This window comes from Ranitomeya imitator, chromosome 2 (assembly GCF_032444005.1).
Source record: "Ranitomeya imitator isolate aRanImi1 chromosome 2, aRanImi1.pri, whole genome shotgun sequence".
Classification (NCBI taxonomy): domain Eukaryota; kingdom Metazoa; phylum Chordata; class Amphibia; order Anura; family Dendrobatidae; genus Ranitomeya; species Ranitomeya imitator.
In genome coordinates, this window is record NC_091283.1 from 432923678 (window position 1) to 432946791 (window position 23114).

The 23114-nt window shown below is 46.3% G+C and overlaps 1 protein-coding gene across 1 annotated transcript in view; it reads right to left on the bottom strand.

Moving 5' to 3' along the window:
• ZFP64 (ZFP64 zinc finger protein) overlaps nucleotides 1-23114 on the bottom strand; it is a 39484-nt gene that overhangs the window by 11528 nt on the left and 4842 nt on the right. The window contains exons 2-4 of the mRNA XM_069750895.1: nucleotides 21079-21312; nucleotides 773-922; nucleotides 46-108 (exon numbers count right to left, since the gene is read on the bottom strand). Coding sequence (XP_069606996.1) covers nucleotides 46-108; nucleotides 773-922; nucleotides 21079-21312 — 447 coding nt within the window. The remainder of the gene's footprint in view (nucleotides 1-45; nucleotides 109-772; nucleotides 923-21078; nucleotides 21313-23114) is intronic.

Below are 23114 nucleotides of genomic sequence, written 5' to 3' on the forward strand. Positions count from 1 at the left end.
TAAAAGATAAATGAAGGTTTGTCTGACCTCATTCTCCACTAATACCTGTATGGGTCCTCAAGTGACGCTCCATGTCTTTCATTCCATAGGCGGTCTTGAACGGACAGCCTAGATTTAGAGATGTTAATGGAAGAAAATGTGCACATTAATTTACTGACCATTTCTTATAAGTCTATATACAACCTATATAGGTTGTTTGAAGCGGCTTCCTGCTCAGGTATGCGTGCACCCCTTTTTTTAATTGAAATAAAATTATATTATTATATATTTATTATGGGCAAAAAGGGGTGTATCCAAGCAGGAAGCTACGATTGGCATTGATAATAAAGGGCCCTGTGTAACCCAGCAGTGAGTACTTTGCACTCATTCCTTGGGCTTTAACAAGTGACTGCTGTGGACCCCACCATCAGGATCATGCAGTGATCAGCTCATGATCACTGAATGGTTACCCTTTGTGCATGTTTTTTACGTGGATCTGTAGATGTGGATTTGCCATGGATTTTACTCCATGCAGGCTAAAATCTGCTCTGAAACTCCCCAGTAGTAATTAACATGTGACAAATCTAGTACCTAGCCATTGTTTTTTTTGTTCAACTTGTGCAGCAGGTGGGCTATTGTCCAGGTCTTGAGACCCCCAAGGACCACTCCAAAAAACTGATTACTCTGAGCACCTGCATGAGGGGACTCACAGAGCCCTGTATGGGATTAATATAATGCATTTGCGCCTGTAAAGACTATATAGCCCAGGCCTCTGAATATCAGCCCCCATCACCTGGGTAGTGGCAGCTCTGCTTCTTCTGGGACGATGCAGACACTTTTCTGGAGCGACACTTTGTGGCTATGGAGATGCTTTGGGACATCGGACCTTCACTCGGCAAAAATGTCTGATATCCATGTTCAAAGACAAATTCTGGAGCGGAAACTGAAAAATAAGTGACAAGATTTTCTGCAAATGTTGGCAAACCTCCAATCCATCTGTGCTCCCACAGACGATCCCGTCCAACCCTGCACCTCCTCACCATCCAATATGTGGGTCCGTCACCCCTGAAACTTTCCTTTTTTTATATGATGCTTAAAAACAGAGTTCCACAAAAACATCATGAAAACAAACAAAAAAATTCCCTATTAATAATCAGTGAATAATGTAAGGAAGAAATGGTGTTTAAATTCCGTAACATTTTCGAGACCTCTGCTTACTGCCAGTGAATGGGAGCACTGTTCTTTACACCCAGAAGCTGAAAATGTATTGAGCTCTAATAAGTCTCACGTGGCTGAGTGTTTGTTACATTCTCACAAAAACGAATCACTGGTAGTAACGAATAGACGATGCGGTTTCACTGCTACAATGGCAGCAGGTGTGTGTGAGCAGGACTAGGCCAGGAATTACAGTACAGACCAAAAGTTTGGACACACCTCATTTAACCCCTTCATGACCCAGCCTATTTTGACCTTAAAGACCTTGCCGTTTTTTGCAATTCTGACCAGTGTCCCTTTATGAGGTAATAAATCAGGAACGCTTCAACGGATCCTAGCGGTTCTGAAATTGTTTTTTCGTGACATATTGGGCTTCATGTTAGTGGTAAATTTAGGTCAATAAATTCTGCGTTTATTTGTGATAAAAACGGAAATTTGGCGAAAATTTTGAAAATTTCGCAATTTTCACATTTTGAATTTTTATTCTGTTAAACCAGAGAGATATGTGACACAAAATAGTTAATAAATAACATTTCCCACATGTTTACTTTACATCAGCACAATTTTGGAAACAAAATTTTATTTTGTTAGGAAGTTATAGGGGTTAAAATTTGACCAGCGATTTGTCATTTTTACAACGAAATTTACAAAACCATTTTTTTTAGGGACCACCTCACATTTGAAGTCAGTTTGAGGGGTCTATATGGCTGAAAATACCCAAAAGTGACACCATTCTAAAAACTACACCCCTCAAGGTACTCAAAACCACATTCAAGAAGTTTATTAACCCTTCAGGTGCTTCACAGCAGCAGAAGCAACATGGAAGGAAAAAATGAACGTTTAACTTTTTAGTCACAAAAATTATCTTTTAGCAACAATTTTTTTATTTTCCCAATGGTAAAAGGAGAAACTGAACCACGAAAGTTGTTGTCAAATTTGTCCTGAGTACGCTGATACCTCATATGTGGGGGTAAACCACTGTTTGGGCGCACGGCAGGGCTTGGAAGGGAAGGAGCGCCATTTGACTTTTTGAATCAAAAATTGGCTCCACTCTTTAGCGGACACCATGTCACGTTTGGAGAGCCCCCGTGTGCCTAAAAATTGGAGCTCCCCCACAAGTGACCCCATTTTGGAAACTAGACGCCCCAAGGAACTTATCTAGATGCATAGTGAGCACTTTGAACCCCCAGGTGCTTCACAAATTAATCCGTAAAAATGAAAAAGTACTTTTTTTTCACAAAAAAATTCTTTTAGCCTCAATTTTTTCATTTTCACATGGGCAACAGGATAAAATGGATCCTAAAATGTGTTGGGCAATTTCTCCTGAGTACACCAATACCTCACATGTGGGGGTAAACCACTGTTTGGGCACATGGTAAGGCTCGGAAGGGAAGGAGCGCCATTTGACTTTTTGAATGAAAAATTATTTCCATCGTTAGTGGACACCATGTCGCGTTTGGAGAGCTCCTGTGTGCCTAAACATTGGCGCTCCCCCACAAGTGACCCCATTTTGGAAACTAGACCCCCCAAGGAACTTATTTAGATGCCTAGTGAGCACTTTAAACCCTCAGGTGCTTCACAAATTGATCTGTAAAAATGAAAAAGTACTTTTTTTTCACAAAAAAATTCTTTTCGCCTCAATTTTTTCATTTTCACATGGGCAGTAGGGTAAAATGGATCATAAAATTTGTTGGGCAATTTCTCCCGAGTACGTCGATACCTCATATGTGGGGGTAAACCACTGTTTGGGCACTCGGCAGGGCTCGGAAGGGAAGGCGCGCCATTTGACTTTTTGAATGGAAAATTAGCTCCAATTGTTAGCGGACACCATGTCGCGTTTGGAGAGCCCCTGTGTGCCTAAACATTGGAGCTCCCCCACAAGTGACCCCATTTTGGAAACTAGACCCCCCAAGGAACTTATCTAGATGCATATTGAGCACTTTAAACCCCCAGGTGCTTCACAGAAGTTTATAACGCAAAGCCATGAAAATAAAAAATAATTTTTCTTTCCTCAAAAATGATTTTTTTAGCCTGGAATTTCCTATTTTGCCAAGGATAATGGGAGAAATTGGACCCCAAATATTGTTGTCCTGTTTGTCCTGAGTACGCAGATACCCCATATGTGGGGGTAAACCACTGTTTGGGCGCACGGCAGGGCTCGGAAGGGATGGCACGCCATTTGGCTTTTTAAATGGAAAATTAGCTCCAATCATTAGCGGACACCATGTCACGTTTGGAGAGCCCCTGTGTGCCTAAACATTGGAGATCCCCCAGAAATGACACCATTTTGGAAACTAGACCCCCAAAGGAACTAATCTAGATGTGTGGTGAGGACTTTGAACCCCCAAGTGCTTCACAGAAGTTTATAACGCAGAGCCATGAAAAAAAAAAAAAAATTATTTTCTCAAAAATGATCTTTTAGCCTGCAATTTTTTATTTTCCCAAGGGTAACAGGAGAAATTTGACCCCAAAAGTTGTTGTCCAGTTTCTCCTGAGTACGATGATACCCCATATGGGGGGGTAAATCACTGTTTGGGCACATGCCGGGGCTCGGAAGTGAAGTAGTGACGTTTTGAAATGCAGACTTTGATGGAATGCTCTATGGGCGTCACGTTGCGTTTGCAGAGCCCCTGATGTGGCTTAACAGTAGAAACCCCCCACAAGTGACCGCATTTTGGAAACTAGACCCCGAAAGGAACTTATCTAGATGTGTGGTGAGCACTTTGAACCCCTAAGCGCTTCATAGAAGTTTATAATGCAGAGCCGTGAAAATAATAAATACGTTTTCTTTCCTCAAAAATAATTATTTAGCCCAGAATTTTTTAATTTTCCCAAGGGTAACAGGAGAAATTTGACCCCAATATTTGTTGTCCAGTTTCTCCTGAGTACGGTGATACCCCATATGTGGGGGTAAACTACTGTTTGGGCACATGCCGGGGCTTGGAATTGAAGTAGTGACGTTTTGAAATGCAGACTTTGATGGAATGCTCTGCGGGCGTCACGTTGCGTTTGCAAAGCCCCTGATGTGCCTAAACAGTAGAAACCCCCCACAAGTGACCCCATTTTGGAAACTAGACCCCGAAAGGAACTTATCTAGATGTGTGGTGAGCACTTTGAACCCCCAAGTGCTTCATAGAAGTTTATAATGCAGAGCCGTGAAAATAATAAATACGTTTTCTTTCCTCAAAAATAATTATTTAGCCCAGAATTTTTTATTTTCCCAAGGGTTACAGGAGAAATTGGACCCCAAAAGTTGTTGTCCAGTTTCTCCTGAGTACGCTGATACCCCATGAGTGGGGGTAAACCACTGTTTGGGCACACGTCGGGGCTCAGAAGGGAAGTAGTGACTTTTGAAATGCAGACTTTGATGGAATGGTCTGCGGGTGTCACGTTGCGTTTGCAGAGCCCCTGGTGTGCCTAAACAGTAGAAACCCCCCACAAGTGACCCCATTTTAGAAATTAGACCCCCCAAGGAACTTATCTAGATATGTGGTGAGCACTTTGAACCCCCAAGTGCTTCACAGACGTTTACAACGCAGAGCCGTGAAAATAAAAAATCATTTTTCTTTCCTCAAAAATTATGTTTTAGCAAGCATTTTTTTTGATTCACAAGGGTAACAGGAGAAATTGGACCCCAGTAATTGTTGCGCAGTTTGTCCTGAGTATGCTGGTACCCCATATGTGGGGGTAAACCACTGTTTGGGCACATGTCAGGGCTCGGAAGTGAGGGAGCACCATTTGACTTTTTGAATACGAGATTGGCTGGAATCAATGGTGGCGCCATGTTGCGTTTGGAGACCCCTGATGTGCCTAAACAGTGGTAACCCCTCAATTCTACCTCCAACACTAACCCCAACACACCCCTAACCCTAATCCCAACTGTAGCCATAACCCTAAACACAACCCTAACCGCAACCCTAATTCCAACCCTAACCCTAACCACAACCCTAACCCCAACACACCCCTAACCATAACCACAACCCTAATTCCAACCCTAACCCCAAGGCTATGTGCCCACGTTGCGGATTCGTGTGAGATATTTTCGCACCATTTTTGAAAAATCCGCGGGTAAAAGGCACTGCGTTTTACCTGCGGATTTTCCGCGGATTTCCAGTGTTTTTTGTGCGGATTTCACCTGCGGATTCCTATTGAGGAACAGGTGTAATTCGCTGCGGAATCCGCTCAAAGAATTGACATGCTGCGGAAAATACAACGCAGCGTTTCCGCGCGGTATTTTCCGCACCATGGGCACAGCGGATTTGGTTTTTCATATGTTTACATGGTACTGTAAACCTGATTGAACACTGCTGGGGATCCGCAGCCAAATCCGCACCGTGTGCACATAGCCTAATTCTAAAGGTATGTGCACACGCTGCGGAAAACGCTGCGGATCCGCAGCAGTTTCCCATGAGTTTACAGTTCAATGTAAACCTACGGGAAACAAAAATCGCTGTGCCCATGCTGCGGAAAAACTGCACGGAAACGCAGCGGTTTACATTCCGCAGCATGTCACTTCTTTGTGTGGATTCCGCAGCGGTTTTACAACTGCTCAAATAGAAAATCGCAGTTGTAAAACCGCAGTGAAATGCGCAGAAAAACCGCGGTAAATCCGCCATAAATCCGCAGCGGTTTAGCACTGCGGATTTATCAAATCCGCAGTGGAAAAATCCGCAGAGGACCAGAATACGTGTGCACATACCGAAACCCTAACCCTAGCCCTAACCCTACCCCTAGCCCTAACCCTAACCCTACCCCTACCCCTAGCCCTAACCCTAGCCCTAACCCTACCCCTAGCCCTAACCCTAACCCTATTCTAACATTAGTGGAAAAAAAAAAATTTCTTTATTTTTTTATTGTCCCTACCTATGGGGGTGACAAAGGGGGGGGGGTCATTTATTATTTTTTTTATTTTGATCACTGAGATATAATCTATCTCAGTGATCAAAATGCACTTTGGAACGAATCTGCCGGCCGGCAGATTCGGCGGGCGCACTGCGCATGCGCCCGCCATTTTGGAAGATGGCGGCGCCCAGGGAGAAGACGGACGGGACCCCGGCTGGATCGGTAAGTATGATGGGGTGGGGGGGGACCACGGGGGGGGGGGGAATCGGAGTGCGGGAGGGGTGGAACGGAGCACGGGGGGCGTGGAACGGAGCACGGGGGGGCTGGAATGGAGCACGGGGGGGTGGAACGGAGCACCGGGGGGGTGGATCGGAGTGCAGGGGGGGTGATTGGAGCACGGGGGGGTGATTGGAGCACGGGGGGAGCGGACAAGAGCACGGGGGGGAGCGGAGCACTGGACGGAGGGGAGCCGGAGCAGTGTACCGGCCAGATCGGAGGGCTGGGGGGGCGATCGGTGGGGTGGGGTGGGGGCACACTAGTATTTCCAGCCATGGCCGATGATATTTCAGCATCGGCCATGGCTGGATTGTAATATTTCACCCGTTATAATAGGTGAAATATTACAAATCGCTCTGATTGGCAGTTTCACTTTCAACAGCCAATCAGAGCGATCGTAGCCACGAGGGGGTGAAGCCACCCCCCCTGGGCTAAACTACCACTCCCCCTGTCCCTGCAGATCGGGTGAATTGGGAGTTAACCCTTTCACCCGATCTGCAGGGACGCGATCTTTCCATGACGCCACATAGGCGTCATGGGTCGGATTGGCACCGACTTTCATGACGCCTACGTGGCGTCATGGGTCGGGAAGGGGTTAAAGATTTTTCTGTATTTTCATGACTATGAAAATTGTACATTCACACTGAAGGCATCAAAACTATGAATGAACACATGTGGAATTATATACTTAACAAAAAAGTGTGAAACAACTGAAATTATGTCTTATATTCTAGGTTCTTCAAAGTAGCCACCTTTTGCTTTGATGACTGCTTTGCACACTCTTGGCATTCTCTTGATGAGCTTCAAGAGGTAGTCACCGGGAATGGTCTTCCAACAATCTTGAAGGAGTTCCCAGAGATGCTTAAGGTACCTTCACACTCAGCGACGCTTGTTATGATCCGGTGGTTAGGACAAATAATGGACGAGCTCTGGGACGTGGGAACTCTGCTGACCGCAATCCCTAAACCTATCAAAACACACTAGAAATAGCCGTGGATTGCGCCTAACGCTCCCTATGCAACTCGGCACAGCCTAAGAAACTAGCTAGCCCTGAAGATAGAAAAATAAAGCCTACCTTGCCTCAGAGAAATTCCCCAAAGGAAAAGGCAGCCCCCCACATATAATGACTGTGAGTAAAGACGAAAATACAAACACAGAGATGAAATAGATTTAGCAAAGTGAGGCCCGACTTACTGAACAGACCGAGGATAGTAAAGGTTACTTTGCGGTCAGCACAAAAACCTACAAAAGACCACGCAGAGAGTGCAGGGAAAAATACCTTCTGCACCGACTCACGGTGCGGGAGGCGCCCCTCTGCGTCCCAGAGCTTCCAGCAAGCAAGGCAATATTGGCAAAAGCAAGCTGGACAGAAAAAATAGCAAACAAGCAAAATAGCACAGAGGAACTTAGCTTCTGCTGGAGCAACAGGAACTCAGAACGATCCAGGAGCGAACTAGAGCCATAGTACAACATTGACAGCTGGCCTGGGGCAAAGATCTAAGGAGTTAAATAGAGCAGCCCACTAACGAATTAGCCTCGTCACCTGTGGAAGGAAACTCAGAAACACCCACAGGCACCAGAGAAAATCCATGGACAGAACCAGCCGAAGTACCATTCATGACCACAGGAGGGAGCCTGACAACAGAATTCACAACAGTACCCCGCCCTTGAGGAGGGGTCACCGAACCCTCACGAGAGCCCCCAGGCCGACCAGGATGAGCCAAATGAAAGGCACGAACCAGATCGGCCGCATGAACATCAGAGGCAAAAACCCAGGAATTATCCTCCTGACCATAACCCTTCCACTTGACCAAGTACTGGAGTTTCCGTCTCGAAATACGAGAATCCAAAATCTTCTCCACCACATACGCCAACTCCCCCTCAACCAACACCGGAGCAGGAGGGTCAACGGATGGAACCACAGGCGCCATGTATCTCCGCAACAACGACCTATGGAACACATTATGGATGGCAAAAGAATCCGGAAGGGCCAAACGAAATGACACAGGATTGATAACCTCGGAAATTTTATACGGACCAATGAAACGAGGCTTAAACTTAGGAGAGGAAACCTTCATAGGAACATAACGAGACGACAACCAAACTAAATCTCCAACACGAAGTCGGGGACCCACACAGCGCCGTCGGTTAGCGAAACGTTGAGCCTTCTCCTGGGACAATGTCAAATTGTCCACCACATGAGTCCAAATCTGCTGCAAACTATCCACCACAGTATCTACACCAGGACAGTCCGAAGACTCAACCTGCCCTGAAGAGAAACGCGGATGGAAACCAGAATTGCAGAAAAACGGCGAAACCAAAGTAGCCAAGCTGGCCCGATTATTAAGGGCAAACTCAGCCAACGGCAAAAAGGACACCCAATCATCCTGATCAGCAGAAACAAAGCATCTCAGATATGTTTCCAACGTCTGATTAGTACGTTCGGTTTGGAGATCCGAAATAAAATCCATAGAAATATGCGTCCAGGGCCTCTTCGGGACCGGCAAGGGCAAAAGCAACCCACTAGCACGAGAACAGCAGGGCTTAGCCCGAGCACAAGTCCCACAGGACTGCACAAAAGAACGCACATCCCGTGACAAAGACGGCCACCAAAAGGATCTAGCCACCAAATCTCTGGTACCAAAGATTCCAGGATGCCCAGCCAACACCGAACAATGAAGCTCAGAGATAACTCTGCTAGTCCATTTATCAGGGACAAACAGTTTCTCTACTGGGCAACGGTCAGGTTTATCAGCCTGAAATTTTTGCAGCACCCGCCGCAAATCAGGGGAGATGGCAGACAAAATTATCCCCTCTTTGAGAATACCTGCCGGCTCAGAAACACCCGGAGAGTCAGGCACAAAACTCCTTGACAGGGCATCAGCCTTCACATTCTTAGAGCCCGGAAGGTACGAAACCACAAAATCAAAACGGGAGAAAAATAACACCCATCGAGCCTGTCTCGGATTCAACCGTTTGGCAGACTCAAGATAAGTCAAATTTTTGTGATCTGTCAAGACCACCACGCGATGCTTGGCTCCTTCAAGCCAATGACGCCACTCCTCGGATGCCCACTTCATGGCCAACAATTCACGATTACCAACATCATAATTGCGCTCAGCAGGCGAAAACTTTCTAGAAAAGAAAGCACATGGCTTCATTCCCGAGCCATCAGAACTTTTTTGCGACAAAACAGCCCCTGCCCCAATCTCAGAGGCATCAACCTCAACCTGAAACGGGAGCGAAACATCTGGCTGGCACAACACAGGGGCAGAAGAAAAACGACGCTTCAATTCCTGAAAAGCATCCACGGCCGCAGAAGACCAAGTGACCACATCAGCACCCTTCTTGGTCAAATCAGTCAACGGTTTAGCAACACTAGAAAAATTAGCGATGAAGCGACAATAAAAATTAGCAAAGCCCAGGAACTTTTGCAGGCTCTTCACAGATGTCGGCTGAGTCCAATCATGAATGGCCTGGACTTTAACAGGGTCCATCTCGACAGTAGAAGGGGAAAAAATGAACCCCAAAAATGAAACCTTCTGAACTCCAAAGAGACACTTTGACCCCTTCACAAACAAGGAATTAGCACGAAGGACCTGGAACACCATTCTGACCTGCTTCACATGAGACTCCCAATCATCCGAAAAGACCAAAATATCATCCAAATACACAATCAGGAATTTATCCAGGTACTCTCGGAAGATGTCATGCATAAAAGACTGAAACACTGATGGAGCATTGGAAAGCCCGAATGGCATCACCAGGTACTCAAAATGGCCCTCGGGCGTATTAAATGCTGTTTTCCATTCATCGCCCCGTTTAATACGCACAAGATTATACGCCCCTCGAAGGTCTATCTTGGTAAGCCAACTAGCCCCTTTAATACGAGCAAACAAGTCGGACAGCAACGGCAAAGGATACTGAAATTTGACTGTAATTTTATTAAGAAGGCGGTAATCAATACAAGGTCTCAAAGAACCGTCCTTCTTGGCCACAAAAAAGAACCCTGCTCCCAACGGTGATGACGATGGGCAAATATGGCCTTTCTCCAAGGATTCCTTTATATAACTCCGCATAGCGGCGTGTTCTGGCACAGATAAATTGAACAATCGGCCCTTAGGAAACTTACTACCAGGAATCAAATTACCGTATATACTCGAGTATAAGCCGAGATTTTCAGCCCACTTTTTTGGGCTGAAAGTCCCCCTCTCGGCTTATACTCGAGTCATATACCCGGGTGTCGGCAGGGGAGGGGGAGCGAGGGCTGTGTAGTTATACTTACCTGCTGCGGCGCGGTCCCTGCAGTCCCTGGCTTCCCCGGCGCTGCAGATTCTTCCTGTACTGAGTGGTCACATGGCACCGCTCATTACAGAAATGAATAGGCGGCTCCACCCCCATAGGGGAGGAGCCGCATATTCATTGCTGTAAATGATCGGTGCCATGTGACCGCTCAATTACAGGAAGAAGCCGCAGCGCCGGAGAAGCCAGGGACTGCAGGGACCGCGCCGCAGCAGGTAAGGGGTGCGCAGCGCTATAATTACCTGCTCCTCGCTCCTGTGCGGCTCCGTCTCCAGCGTCCTCTAGCAGTGACGCTCAGGTTAGAGGGCGCTGTGACGTAGTCAGTGCGCGCCCTCTGCTGAGCGTCAGTGCTGGAGACGGAGCCGCAGAGGAGCAGGTAATTATTGAAAGCGCCGGCGTCCTGAGAAGAGAGGTGAGTATGTGATTTTTTTTTTTATTGCAGCCGCATTCTATATGGCACAGCATTATAAGGAGCACCTATGGGGCCATAATCAAAGGTGCAGAGCATATATGGCACAGCATTATAAGGGGCATCTATGGGGCCATAATCAAAGGTGCAGAGCATATATGGCACAGCATTTTAAGGAGCATTTATGGGGCCATAATCAAAGGTGCAGAGCATATATGGCACAGCATTATAAGGAGAATTTATGGGGCCATAATCAAAGGTGCAGAGCATATATGGCACAGCATTATAAGGAGCATCTATGGGGCCATAATCAAAGGTGCAGAGCATATATGGCACAGCATTATAAGGAGCACCTATGGGGCCATAATCAAAGGTGCAGAGCATATATGGCACAGCATTATAAGGGGCACCTATGGGGCCATAATCAAAGGTGCAGAGCATATATGTCACAGCATTATAAGGAGCACCTATGGGGCCATAATCAAAGGTGCAGAGCATATATGGCACAGCATTATAAGGAGCATTTATGGGGCCATAATCAAAGGTGCAGAGCATATATGGCACAGCATTATAAGGAGCATTTATGGGGCCATAATCAAAGGTGCAGAGCATATATGGCACATCATTATAAGGAGCACCTATGGGGCCATAAAGGTGCAGAGCATATATGGCACAGCATTATAAGGAGCACCTATGGGGCCATAATCAAAGGTGCAGAGCATATATGGCACAGCATTATAAGGAGCACCTATGGGGCCATAATCAAAGGTGCAGAGCATATATGGCACAACATTATAAGGAGCATCTATGGGGCCATAATCAAAGGTGCAGAGCAATATATGGCACAGCATTATAAGGAGCACCTATGGGGCCATAATCAAAGGTGCAGAGCATATATGGCACAGCATTATAAGGAGCACCTATGGGGCCATAATCAAAGGTGCAGAGCATGTATGGCACAGCATTATAAGGAGCATTTATGGGGCCATAATCAAAGGTGCAGAGCATATATGGCACAGCATTATAAGGAGCACCTATGGGGCCATAATCAAAGGTGCAGAGCATATATGGCACAGCATTATAAGGAGCACCTATGGGGCCATAATCAAAGGTGCAGAGCAATATATGGCACAGCATTATAAGGGGCATCTATGGGGCCATAATCAAAGGTGCAGAGCAATATATGGCACAGCATTATAAGGAGCACCTATGGGGCCATAATCAAAGGTGCAGAGCATATATGGCACAGCATTATAAGGGGCATCTATGGGGCCATAATCAAAGGTGCAGAGCATATATGGCACAGCATTTTAAGGAGCATTTATGGGGCCATAATCAAAGGTGCAGAGCATATATGGCACAGCATTATAAGGAGCACCTATGGGGCCATAATCAAAGGTGCAGAGCAATATATGGCACAGCATTATAAGGGGCATCTATGGGGCCATAATCAAAGGTGCAGAGCAATATATGGCACAGCATTATAAGGAGCACCTATGGGGCCATAATCAAAGGTGCAGAGCATATATGGCACAGCTTTATAAGGAGCATCTATGGGGCAATAATGAACGGTGCAGAGCATTCTATATAGCACAGTTGTATATGGAGAATCTATGGGGCAATAATGAACAGTATGGAGCATCTATAACCAAGAATCTGCAAAAACCCTAGTCCATGCCCTCATCATCACCCACCTTGACTACTGTAACCTCCTGCTCTGTGGCCTCCCCTCTAACACTCTTGCACCCCTCCAATCTATTCTAAACTCTGCTGCCCGACTAATCCACCTGTCCCCCCAATGTGTGTTTATGTGAACTGCATATAATTCCCACCTGGTATGCTGCTGTCCATCTACTCTGCCTTTCCTGCAATGTGTGTTTATGTGAACTGCATATAATTCCCACCTGGTATGCTTTGCTTACCCATTGTTTTCTATCCATTTGTATTTCACTTCCCTTGCTTCTTGCTTGCATACCTGAGTGGCCATCTACCCCACCCCCTCTTTATCACCTGGCTTAACTGTGAACATGTGCTCTAGACACACACGCCCACATCCTCCCTCTCAGCTGTGAGCCCTTAGGTGCCCATAAATTCATAGCCATGAGTCTGACCAGACGTGTCTGACCATCTTAGAAATTGCATTTTTAAATTGCTATGAATTAGACTAGAATTGGACTGGAATTGACTGGAAGGTAAAGGAATAGAAAACCACTATAATGTTTCGGTTTCTTTTCACATTCACCCCCATACTACTCTATTTCTTCCTATCTCCTGTAGTCCCTCCACCCAGTAAAGAACTAGTCATTTCTCCCTCCATCCTCCCCAGTCATCTCACCTCCTCCACAGAACTATTCCTCCACATACAATCCTTTCTCGCCAGGCACACACGGCCACATCACGACCTATCCAGCTCACACCTTCTAACGCTCTGTCTGCTGCTCCTCATTGCTGGCGACATATCCCCAAATCCTGGCCCTCCTCATCACATCCCCACATTCATTTCTAATCCCCTGCCACGATCCTCTACACGTCCTCGCAACCACAGTAACCTCATACCCATTCATCCTGCCCCCACTCCCCCAATTTCCCTATCTGGAGCACTATGGAACGCACGCTCTGTCTGCAATAAACTTCCATTTATCCATGACCTCTTTATCAATAACAAACTCTCCTTCCTCGGCATCACTGAAACCTGGCTCACCCCTTCTGACACAGCCTCCCCTGCGGCACTCTCTTACGGTGGCTTCCACCTTTCTCACACACCCCGCCCCAGCAGCAAGCATGGCGGAGGAGTTGGTTTTCTCCTGTCAGATAACTGCTCCTTCACCCCAATCCCACTGCCACCCTCTGTTACCCTCCCTTCCTTTGAGGTGCACTCTGTGCGCATCTACTCCCCCTCCAACCTCCAACTGGCTGTCATCTACCGTCCCCCAGGGCCAGCCACCACCTTCTTCGACCACTTCACCACCTGGCTACTCCACTTCCTCGCCGCTGACATCCCCACTATCATCATGGGCGACTTCAACATCCCCATTGACACTTCCCTCTCAGCTGCCACTAAACTTCTATCTCTCACTTCCTCCTTTGGCCTCACTCAATGGTCTTCTACAGCCACCCACAAAGATGGTCACACACTGGACCTCATTCTCACCCGCCTCTGCTCCCTATCTAACCTCTCAAACTCACCTCTTCCTCTTTCTGACCACAACCTACTTACATTCTCTTCCCTTTCCACTCCTTGTCTACAACCCCCACCCCACAAACTCTCACACCCTCGCAGAAATCTTAAACACCTTGATCTTCACTCACTCTCTGAATCCCTCCTCCCTCTCACAGACATAAGCTCCCTACACAATGCGGATGATGCTGCCGCTCTATATAACACCACAATAGCTGCAGCTTTGGAATCTCTTGCCCCTCTCACACATACCAAAGCTCGCAAAATCAACAGACAACCCTGGCACACCAGCATGACAAAAGAACTGAGGCGAGCTTCCAGAGCTGCTGAGCGCAGATGGAAAAGATCCCACTCCATCGAGCACTTCATCGCATTCAAACAGTCCCTCACTGCTTTCAAAACCATGCTCGCCACAGCAAAACAAACCTACTTCTCATCTCTCATATCCTCCCTGTCTCACAACCCCAAACAGTTATTCAACACCTTCAACTCTCTCCTCCGTCCCCCAGCACCTCCTCCCTCCCCACTCATCTCAGCTGAAGACTTCGCCTCATTTTTCAAGCAGAAAATTGAGAACATCAGAGACAATTTTAGTAAACAACCCCCAGAACCCTTCCTCCCAACTACCCAGCCCTCCACCTCCAAAACCAACTTCTCCACCATTACAGAAGACGGACTCTCCACTCTACTCTCAAGATCGCATCTCACCACCTGTGCACTTGACCCACTCCCATTCCACTTCATCCCAAACCTCACCACAGTCTTCATCCCAACCCTAACCCATCTCTTTAACCTATCACTAACAACTGGCATTTTCCCCTCAAGCTTTAAACATGCCACAATCACACCTATCCTCAAAAAGCCCTCTCTTGACCCATCCTCTGTATCTAGCTATCGCCCTATATCACTTCTCCCCTTTGCCTCAAAACTACTGGAACAACATGTCCATATTGAACTGTCCTCCCATCTATCTTCCTGCTCCTTCTTTGACCGCTTTCAATCAGGCTTCCGGTCACACCACTCCACTGAAACTGCCCTAACTAAGGTCACCAATGACCTATTAACCGCCAAGAGCAAGCGACACTACTCTGTCCTCCTCCTCCTGGACCTGTCCTCTGCCTTTGACACAGTGGACCATTCCCTGCTGCTGCAGACCCTCTCATCCCTTAGCATCACAGAATTGGCCCTATCCTGGATCTCATCATACCTAACTGACCGTACATTCAGCGTCTCCCACTCACACACCACCTCCTCACCTCGCCCCCTATCTGTCGGAGTCCCGCAAGGTTCAGTTCTAGGACCCCTGCTCTTCTCCATCTACACCTTTGGCCTGGGACAGCTCATAGAATCTCACGGCTTTCAGTATCATCTCTATGCTGACGACACACAGATCTACATCTCTGGACCAGATATCACCTCCCTACTAACCAGAATCCCTCAATGTCTGTCTGCTATTTCATCCTTCTTCTCCACTAGATTTCTAAAACTTAACATGGACAAAACAGAATTCATCATCTTTCCCCCATCTCACGCGATCTCCCCAACGAACCTATCCATTACAGTAAACGGCTGCCCACTCTCCCCAGTCCCACAAGCCCGCTGTCTTGGGGTAATCCTTGACACTGATCTCTCCTTTAAACCACATATCCAAACCCTTTCCACTTCCTGCCGCCTCCAACTCAAAAATATTTCACGGATCCGCACATTCCTAAACCAAGAATCTGCAAAAACCCTAGTCCATGCCCTCATCATCTCCCGCCTTGACTACTGTAACCTCCTGCTCTGTGGCCTCCCCTCTAACACTCTTGCACCCCTCCAATCTATTCTAAACTCTGCTGCCCGACTAATCCACCTGTCCCCCCGCTATTCCCCGGCCTCTCCCCTCTGTCAATCCCTGCACTGGCTCCCCATCACCCAGAGACTCCAGTACAAAAGCCTAACCATGACATATAAAGCCATCCACAACCTGTCTCTTCCATACATCTGTGACCTCGTCTCCCGGTACTTTCCTGCACGCAACCTCCGATCCTCACAAGATCTCCTTCTCTACTCCCCTATTATCTCCTCTTCCCACAATCGCATACAAGATTTCTCTTGTGCATCCCCCCTACTCTGGAATGCTCTACCACAACATATCAGACTCTCGCCTACCATCGAAACCTTCAAAAAGAACCTGAAGACCCACCTCTTCCGACAAGCCTACAACCTGCAGTAACCACCGATTGACCAAACCGCTGCATGGCCAGCTCTACCCTCACCTACTGTATCCTCACCCATCCCTTGTAGATTGTGAGCCCTCGCGGGCAGGGTCCTCTCTCCTCCTGTACCAGTTGTGACTTGTATTTTTCAAGATTATTGTACTTGTTTTATTATGTATACCCCTCCTCACATGTAAAGCGCCATGGAATAAATGGCGCTATAATAATAAATAATAATAATAATAATAATCTATTTTTATTTTTGAAATTCACCGGTAGCTGCTGCATTTTCTACCCTAGGCTTATACTCGAGTCAATAAGTTTTCCCAGTTTTTTGTGGCAAAATTAGGGGGGTCGGCTTATACTCGAGTATATACGGTAATTGCACAATTGCAATCCCTATGAGGAGGTAGGGCACTGGCTTTGGGCTCATCAAATACATCCTGATAATCCGACAAAAACTCCGGAACTTCAGAAGGAGTAGAAGACGAAATTGACAAAAATGGAACATCACCATGTACCCCCTGGCAACCCCAGCTGGACACAGACATAGATTTCCAGTCCAATATTGGATTATGGACCTGTAGCCATGGTAACCCTAAAACGACCACATCATGCAGATTATGTAACACCAAAAAACGGATATCCTCCTGATGTGCAGAAGCCATGCACATGGCCAATTGGGTCCAGTACTGAGGCTTATTCTTGGCCAAAGGCGTAGCATCAATTCCTCTCAATGGAATAGGATGCTGCAAGGGCTCCAAGAAAAAACCACAGCGCCTAGCATACTCCAAGTCCATCAAATTCAGGGCAGCGCCTGAATCCACAAATGCCATAATAGAATAGGACGACAAAGAGCAAATTAGAGTAACGGACAAAAGAAATTTAGACTGTACCGTACCAATGGTGGCAGACTTAGCGAACCGCTTAGTGCGCTTAGGACAATCGGAGATAGCATGAGTGGAGTCACCACAGTAAAAACATAGCCCATTCCGAAGTCTGTGTTCTTGCCGTTCAGCTCTGGTCAAAGTCCTATCACACTGCATAGGCTCAGGCCCATGCTCAGATAGTACCGCCAAATGGTGCACAGTTTTACGCTCACGCAAGCGCCGATCGATCTGAATGGCCAAAGACATAGACTCATTCAGACCAGCAGGCATGGGAAATCCCACCATGACATCCTTAAGGGCTTCAGAGAGACCCTTTCTGAAGATTGCTGCCAGGGCACATTCATTCCACTGAGTGAGCACAGACCACTTTCTAAACTTCTGACAATATATCTCTGCTTCATCCTGACCCTGACATAGAGCCAGCAAGATTTTCTCTGCCTGATCCACTGAATTAGGTTCGTCATAAAGCAATCCGAGCGCCAGGAAAAACGCATCTATATCACGCAATGCCGGATCTCCTGGCGCAAGGGAAAATGCCCAGTCTTGAGGGTCGCCATGTAACAAGGAAATAATGATCCTTACTTGTTGAACAGGATCACCTGAGGAGCGAGGTTTCAAAGCCAGAAACAATTCACAATTATTTTTGAAATTCAAGAACTTAGATCTATCACCAAAAAATAAATCAGGAATTGGAATCCTAGGCTCTGACATCGGATTCTGAACCACAAAATCTTGAATGTTTTGTACCCTTGTAGTGAGATTATCCATCCAAGAGGACAGACCTTGAATGTCCATGTCTACACCCGTGTTCTGAACCACCCAGAGGTAAAGGGGAAAAGTGAGACAGAACACGCTGCAAAGAAAAAAAAAAATGGTCTCAGAGCTTCACTTATCCCTCTATTGAGATGCATCAATACTTTTGGCCAGCTGTACTGTTATGATCCGGTGGCTGGGACAAATAATGGACGAGCTCTGGGACGTGGGAACTCTGCTGACCGCAATCCCTAAACCTATCAAAACACACTAGAAATAGCCGTGGATTGCGCCTAACGCTCCCTATGCAACTCGGCACAGCCTAAGAAACTAGCTAGCCCTGAAGATAGAAAAATAAAGCCTACCTTGCCTGAGAGAAATTCCCCAAAGGAAAAGGCAGCCCCCCACATATAATGACTGTGAGTAAAGATGAAAATACAAACACAGAGATGAAATAGATTTAGCAAAGTGAGGCCCGACTTACTGAACAGACCGAGGATAGTAAAGGTTACTTTGCGGTCAGCACAAAAACCTACAAAAGACCACGCAGAGAGTGCAGGGAAAAATACCTTCCGCACCGACTCACGGTGCGGGAGGCGCCCCTCTGCATCCCAGAGCTTCCAGCAAGCAAGGCAATATTGACAAAAGCAAGCTGGACAGAAAAAATAGCAAACAAGCAAAATAGCACAGAGGAACTTAGCTTCTGCTGGAGCAACAGGAACTCAGAACGATCCAGGAGCGAACTAGAGCCATAGTACAACATTGACAGCTGGCCTGGGGCAAAGATCTAAGGAGTTAAATAGAGCAGCCCACTAACGAATTAGCCTCGTCACCTGTGGAAGGAAACTCAGAAACACCCACAGGCACCAGAGAAAATCCATGGACAGAACCAGCCGAAGTACCATTCATGACCACAGGAGGGAGCCTGACAACAGAATTCACAACAGATGCTGCAGCGATACCGACAATGATGCCGATCGCTGCAGCGTCGCTGTTTGGTCGCTGGAGAGCTGTCACACAGACAGCTCTCCATCGACCAACGATGCCGGTAACCAGGGTAAACATCGGGTAACTAAGCGCAGGGCCGCGCTTAGTAATCCGATGTTTACCCTGGTTACCATCGTAAAAGTAAAAAAAACAAACACTACATACTTACCTTCCGCTGTCTGTCCCCGGCGCTGTGCTTTCCTGCACTGACTGTGAGCACAGCGGCCGGAAACCAGAGCGGTGACGTCACCGCTGTGCTTTCCGGCTGGCCGGCGCTCACAGCCAGTGCAGAGAAGTACAGCATCGGGGACAGACAGCGGAAGGTAAGTATGTAGTGTTTGTTTTTTTTACTTTTACGATGGTAACCAGGGTAAACATCGGGTTACTAAGCGCGGCGCTGCGCTTAGTAACTCGATGTTTACCCTGGTTACCAGTGAAGACATCGCTGGCACTTATTGGCCCTTTTGCCTTCACTCTACGGTCCAGCTCACCCCAAACCATCTCGATGGGGTTCAGGTCTGGTGACTGTGGAGGCCAGGTCATCTGGTGTAGCACCCCATCACTCTCCTTCTTGGTCAAATAGCCCTTACACAGCCTGGAGGTGTGTTTGGGGTCATTGTCCTGTTGAAAAATAAATGATGGTCCAACTAAACGCAAACCAGATGGAATAGCATGCCGCTGCAAGATGCTGTGGTAGCCATGCTGGTTCAGTATGCCTTCAATTTTTAATAAATCCCCAACAGTGTCACCAGCAAAACGCCCCCATACCATCACACCTCCTCCTCCATGCTTCACGGCGGAAACCAGGCATGTAGAGTCCATCCGTTCACCTTTTCTGCGTCGCACAAAGACACGGTGGTTGGAACCAACGGTCTCAAATTTGGACCCATCAGACCAAAGCACAGATTTCCACTTTTGTAATGTCCATTCCTTGTGTTCTTTAGCCCAAACAAGTCTCTTCTGCTTGTTGCCTGTCGTTAGCAGTGGTTTCCTAGCAGCTATTTCACCATGAAGGCCTGCTGCACAAAGTCTCCTCTTAACAGTTGTTGTAGAGATGTGTCTGCTGCTAGAACTCTGTGTGACCTGCTCTCTAATCTAAGCTGCTGTTAACCTGCAATTTCTGAAGCTGGTGACTTGGATAAACTTATCCTCAGAAGCAGAGGTGACTCTTGGTCTTCTTTTCCTGGGGTGGTCCTCATGTGAGCCAGTTTCTTTGTAGCGCTTGATGGTTTTTGCCACTGCACTTGGGGACACTTTCAAAGTTTTCCCAATTTTTCGGACTACTTGACCTTCATTTCTTAAAGTAATGATGGCCACTAGTTTTTCTTTACTTAGCTGCTTTTTTCTTGCCGAAATACAAAGTCTATTCAGAAGGACTATCAGCTGTGTATCCACCAGACTTTTGCACAACACAACTGGTCCCAACCCCATTTATAAGGCAAGAAATCCCACTTATTAAACCTCACAGGGCACACCTGTGAAGTGAAAACCATTCCCGGTGACTACCTCTTGAAGCTCACCAAGAGAATGCCAAGAGTGTGCAAAGCAGTCATCAAAGCAAAAGGTGGCTACTTTGAAGAACCTAGAATATAAGACATATTTTCAGTTGTTTCACACTTTTTTGTTAAGTATATAATTCCACATGTGTTAATTCATAGTTTTGATGCCTTCAGTGTGAATGCACAATTTTCATAGTCATGAAAATACAGAAAAATCTTTAAATGAGAAGGCGTGTCCAAACTTTTGGACTGTTCTGTATGAACAAAAAAAAAATTATATTTGCTGACAGCAAACACCAAAGTGGATTACAACATTCCTGGTGGACACAGACAGAATAGGGCCCCTGTGCAAGAACAGCATATGTTTTTTTTTTCCGTCCACTAGGTCATCATACTGCACAATTCCACCTGCTTTGGAGGTGGTAGTGGTCCCCTTACCTCTTGGGCCTGTTCGGCTGCCCAGGTTGCACCAATGATATGTCCGCACCTCATACTTCTTTTCCCCTCTCCCCACTATCAGAGAAACCCTTCCCTGGGTGGATTTGCTCACCGGTGATGGTCTGAGTCTCTGAAGTGATGGTCCGTGCCGATGTCTGAGATGGAGTCACTGTTTCCGCTGATACAAACTGTACGGAGCTCGCTCCTCCGGTGGTGGTGCTGGTCAGGTGGCAGCCACTCTGCTTATGTGCCACAAAAGCGTCCAAGTTATTGAACTGGTTCTTGCAGAGACCACAGATGTGTATGTCAGCCGTCAGCTCCACCAGCACTGTGGCCCCTCCTGAAACTAAATATGATAGAAAGGCAATTAGTACATCTCCTAACCAGACGTGACCTGACTGCTGCACATGGTGAAATCTAGAATCCCAATTATCATTATTGCTTTTACCACTATAGCTCAATATACTCATTAAGTGCCTGTTCACACGTTGCATTTTTGCTGCATTTTTCTCCGCTAATAAAATGCAGTGTTTATAAGTGTTATAAGGGCTAAAAATTGATTTCTCATTTTTACAACAAAATTTGCAAAACTATTTTTTTAGGGTCCACCTCACATTTGAAGTGACTTTGAGGGGCTTTTAAGATAGAAGATACCCAAAAATGACACCATTCTAAAAACTGCACCCCTTAAGGTACCGTAATCAAAACCACATTCAAGAAGTTTATTAACCCTTTAGGTGCTTCACAGGAATATTTTGGAATGTGGAAGGAAAAAATAAACATTTACTTTCACAAAAATGTTCCTTTAGGCTATGTGCACACGTAAGGATTTCTGGCAGAAATTTTCCTGACAAAAACGTGACATTTCTGCCAGAAATCCGCATGTGTTTTTTACACGTTTTTGATGCGTTTTTTGCGTGTTTTTGATACGTTTTTTCCAAATGCATAGAATAGCGGGAAAAACGCAAAAAAACGCAAAATTAATGAACATGCTGCTTTTTTTTTTTTACCGCGATGCATTTTTTCGCGGAAAAAACGCATCATGTGCACACAAATTGCAGAATGCATTCTAAATGATAGGATGCATATGTCTGCAGTTTCTAATGCGGTTTTATGGTGTTTTTATCGTGAAAAAAACGTGAAAAAACCTGAACGTGTGCACATACCCTTAGACCTACTTTTTTTTACCTTTGCAAGGGTAAAAAGAGAAAATAGACCATATAATTTGTTGTACAATTTCTCCTGAGCATGCCGGTACCCCATATGTGGGGGAAATCTAGGGAATTCTAGTGTTTGGGTGCACAGCAGGGCTCGGAAGGGAAGGAGCGCCATTTCACTGTTTGAATGTAAAATTTGCTGGCATAATTAGCGGATGCCATGTCATGTTTGGAGAGCCCCTGATGTGCTTAAACAGTGGAAACTCCCAACAAGTAACACCATTTTGGAAACAAGACCCCTCAGGGAACTTATCTAGAAGTGTATTGAGCACCTTAAACCCACAGGTGCTTCACAGAAGTTTATAACGTAGAGGACGAAGGGAAGGAGCGCCATTTGATTTTTTTTAATGTAAAATTTACTGGAATAACTGTTATGATCTGGTGGCCTAGGAGCAGCATGAGACGGACTCTGGAGAAGGTAGTCCCTGTACTGACCGCAAACCCTGAACCTAGCAGCGCAACTAGAAGTAGCCGTGGGGGTACCTAACACTCCCTAGACCCCTCGGCACAGCCTCAGAACTAACTTCCCCTCAAGACAGAAACAGGAAACCTATCTTGCCTCAGAGAAAATCCCCAAAGGATAGATAGCCCCCCACAAATATTGACGGTGAGAGGAGAGGGAAATAACATACGCAGATATGAAATCAGATTTTAGCATAGGAGGCCACACTAGCTAAAAAGAAAGAATAGAACAGAGTACTATGCGGTCAGTATTAAAACACTAGTATCCACCACAGAAAATACTAATCACCAAATCTGACTAAAGACATGGGGGGTATATCTGCATCTCCAGAGACACAGCTTGGCTGCAAAAAAATCCTTCACAGACAAAGCTGGACAAGACAAAAACATGAATATGCACAGAACTATAAGGTCCACAGCAGGTGAACAGCAAAAACAAAGCCAGGACTTATCTTTGTAGAAAAGCACA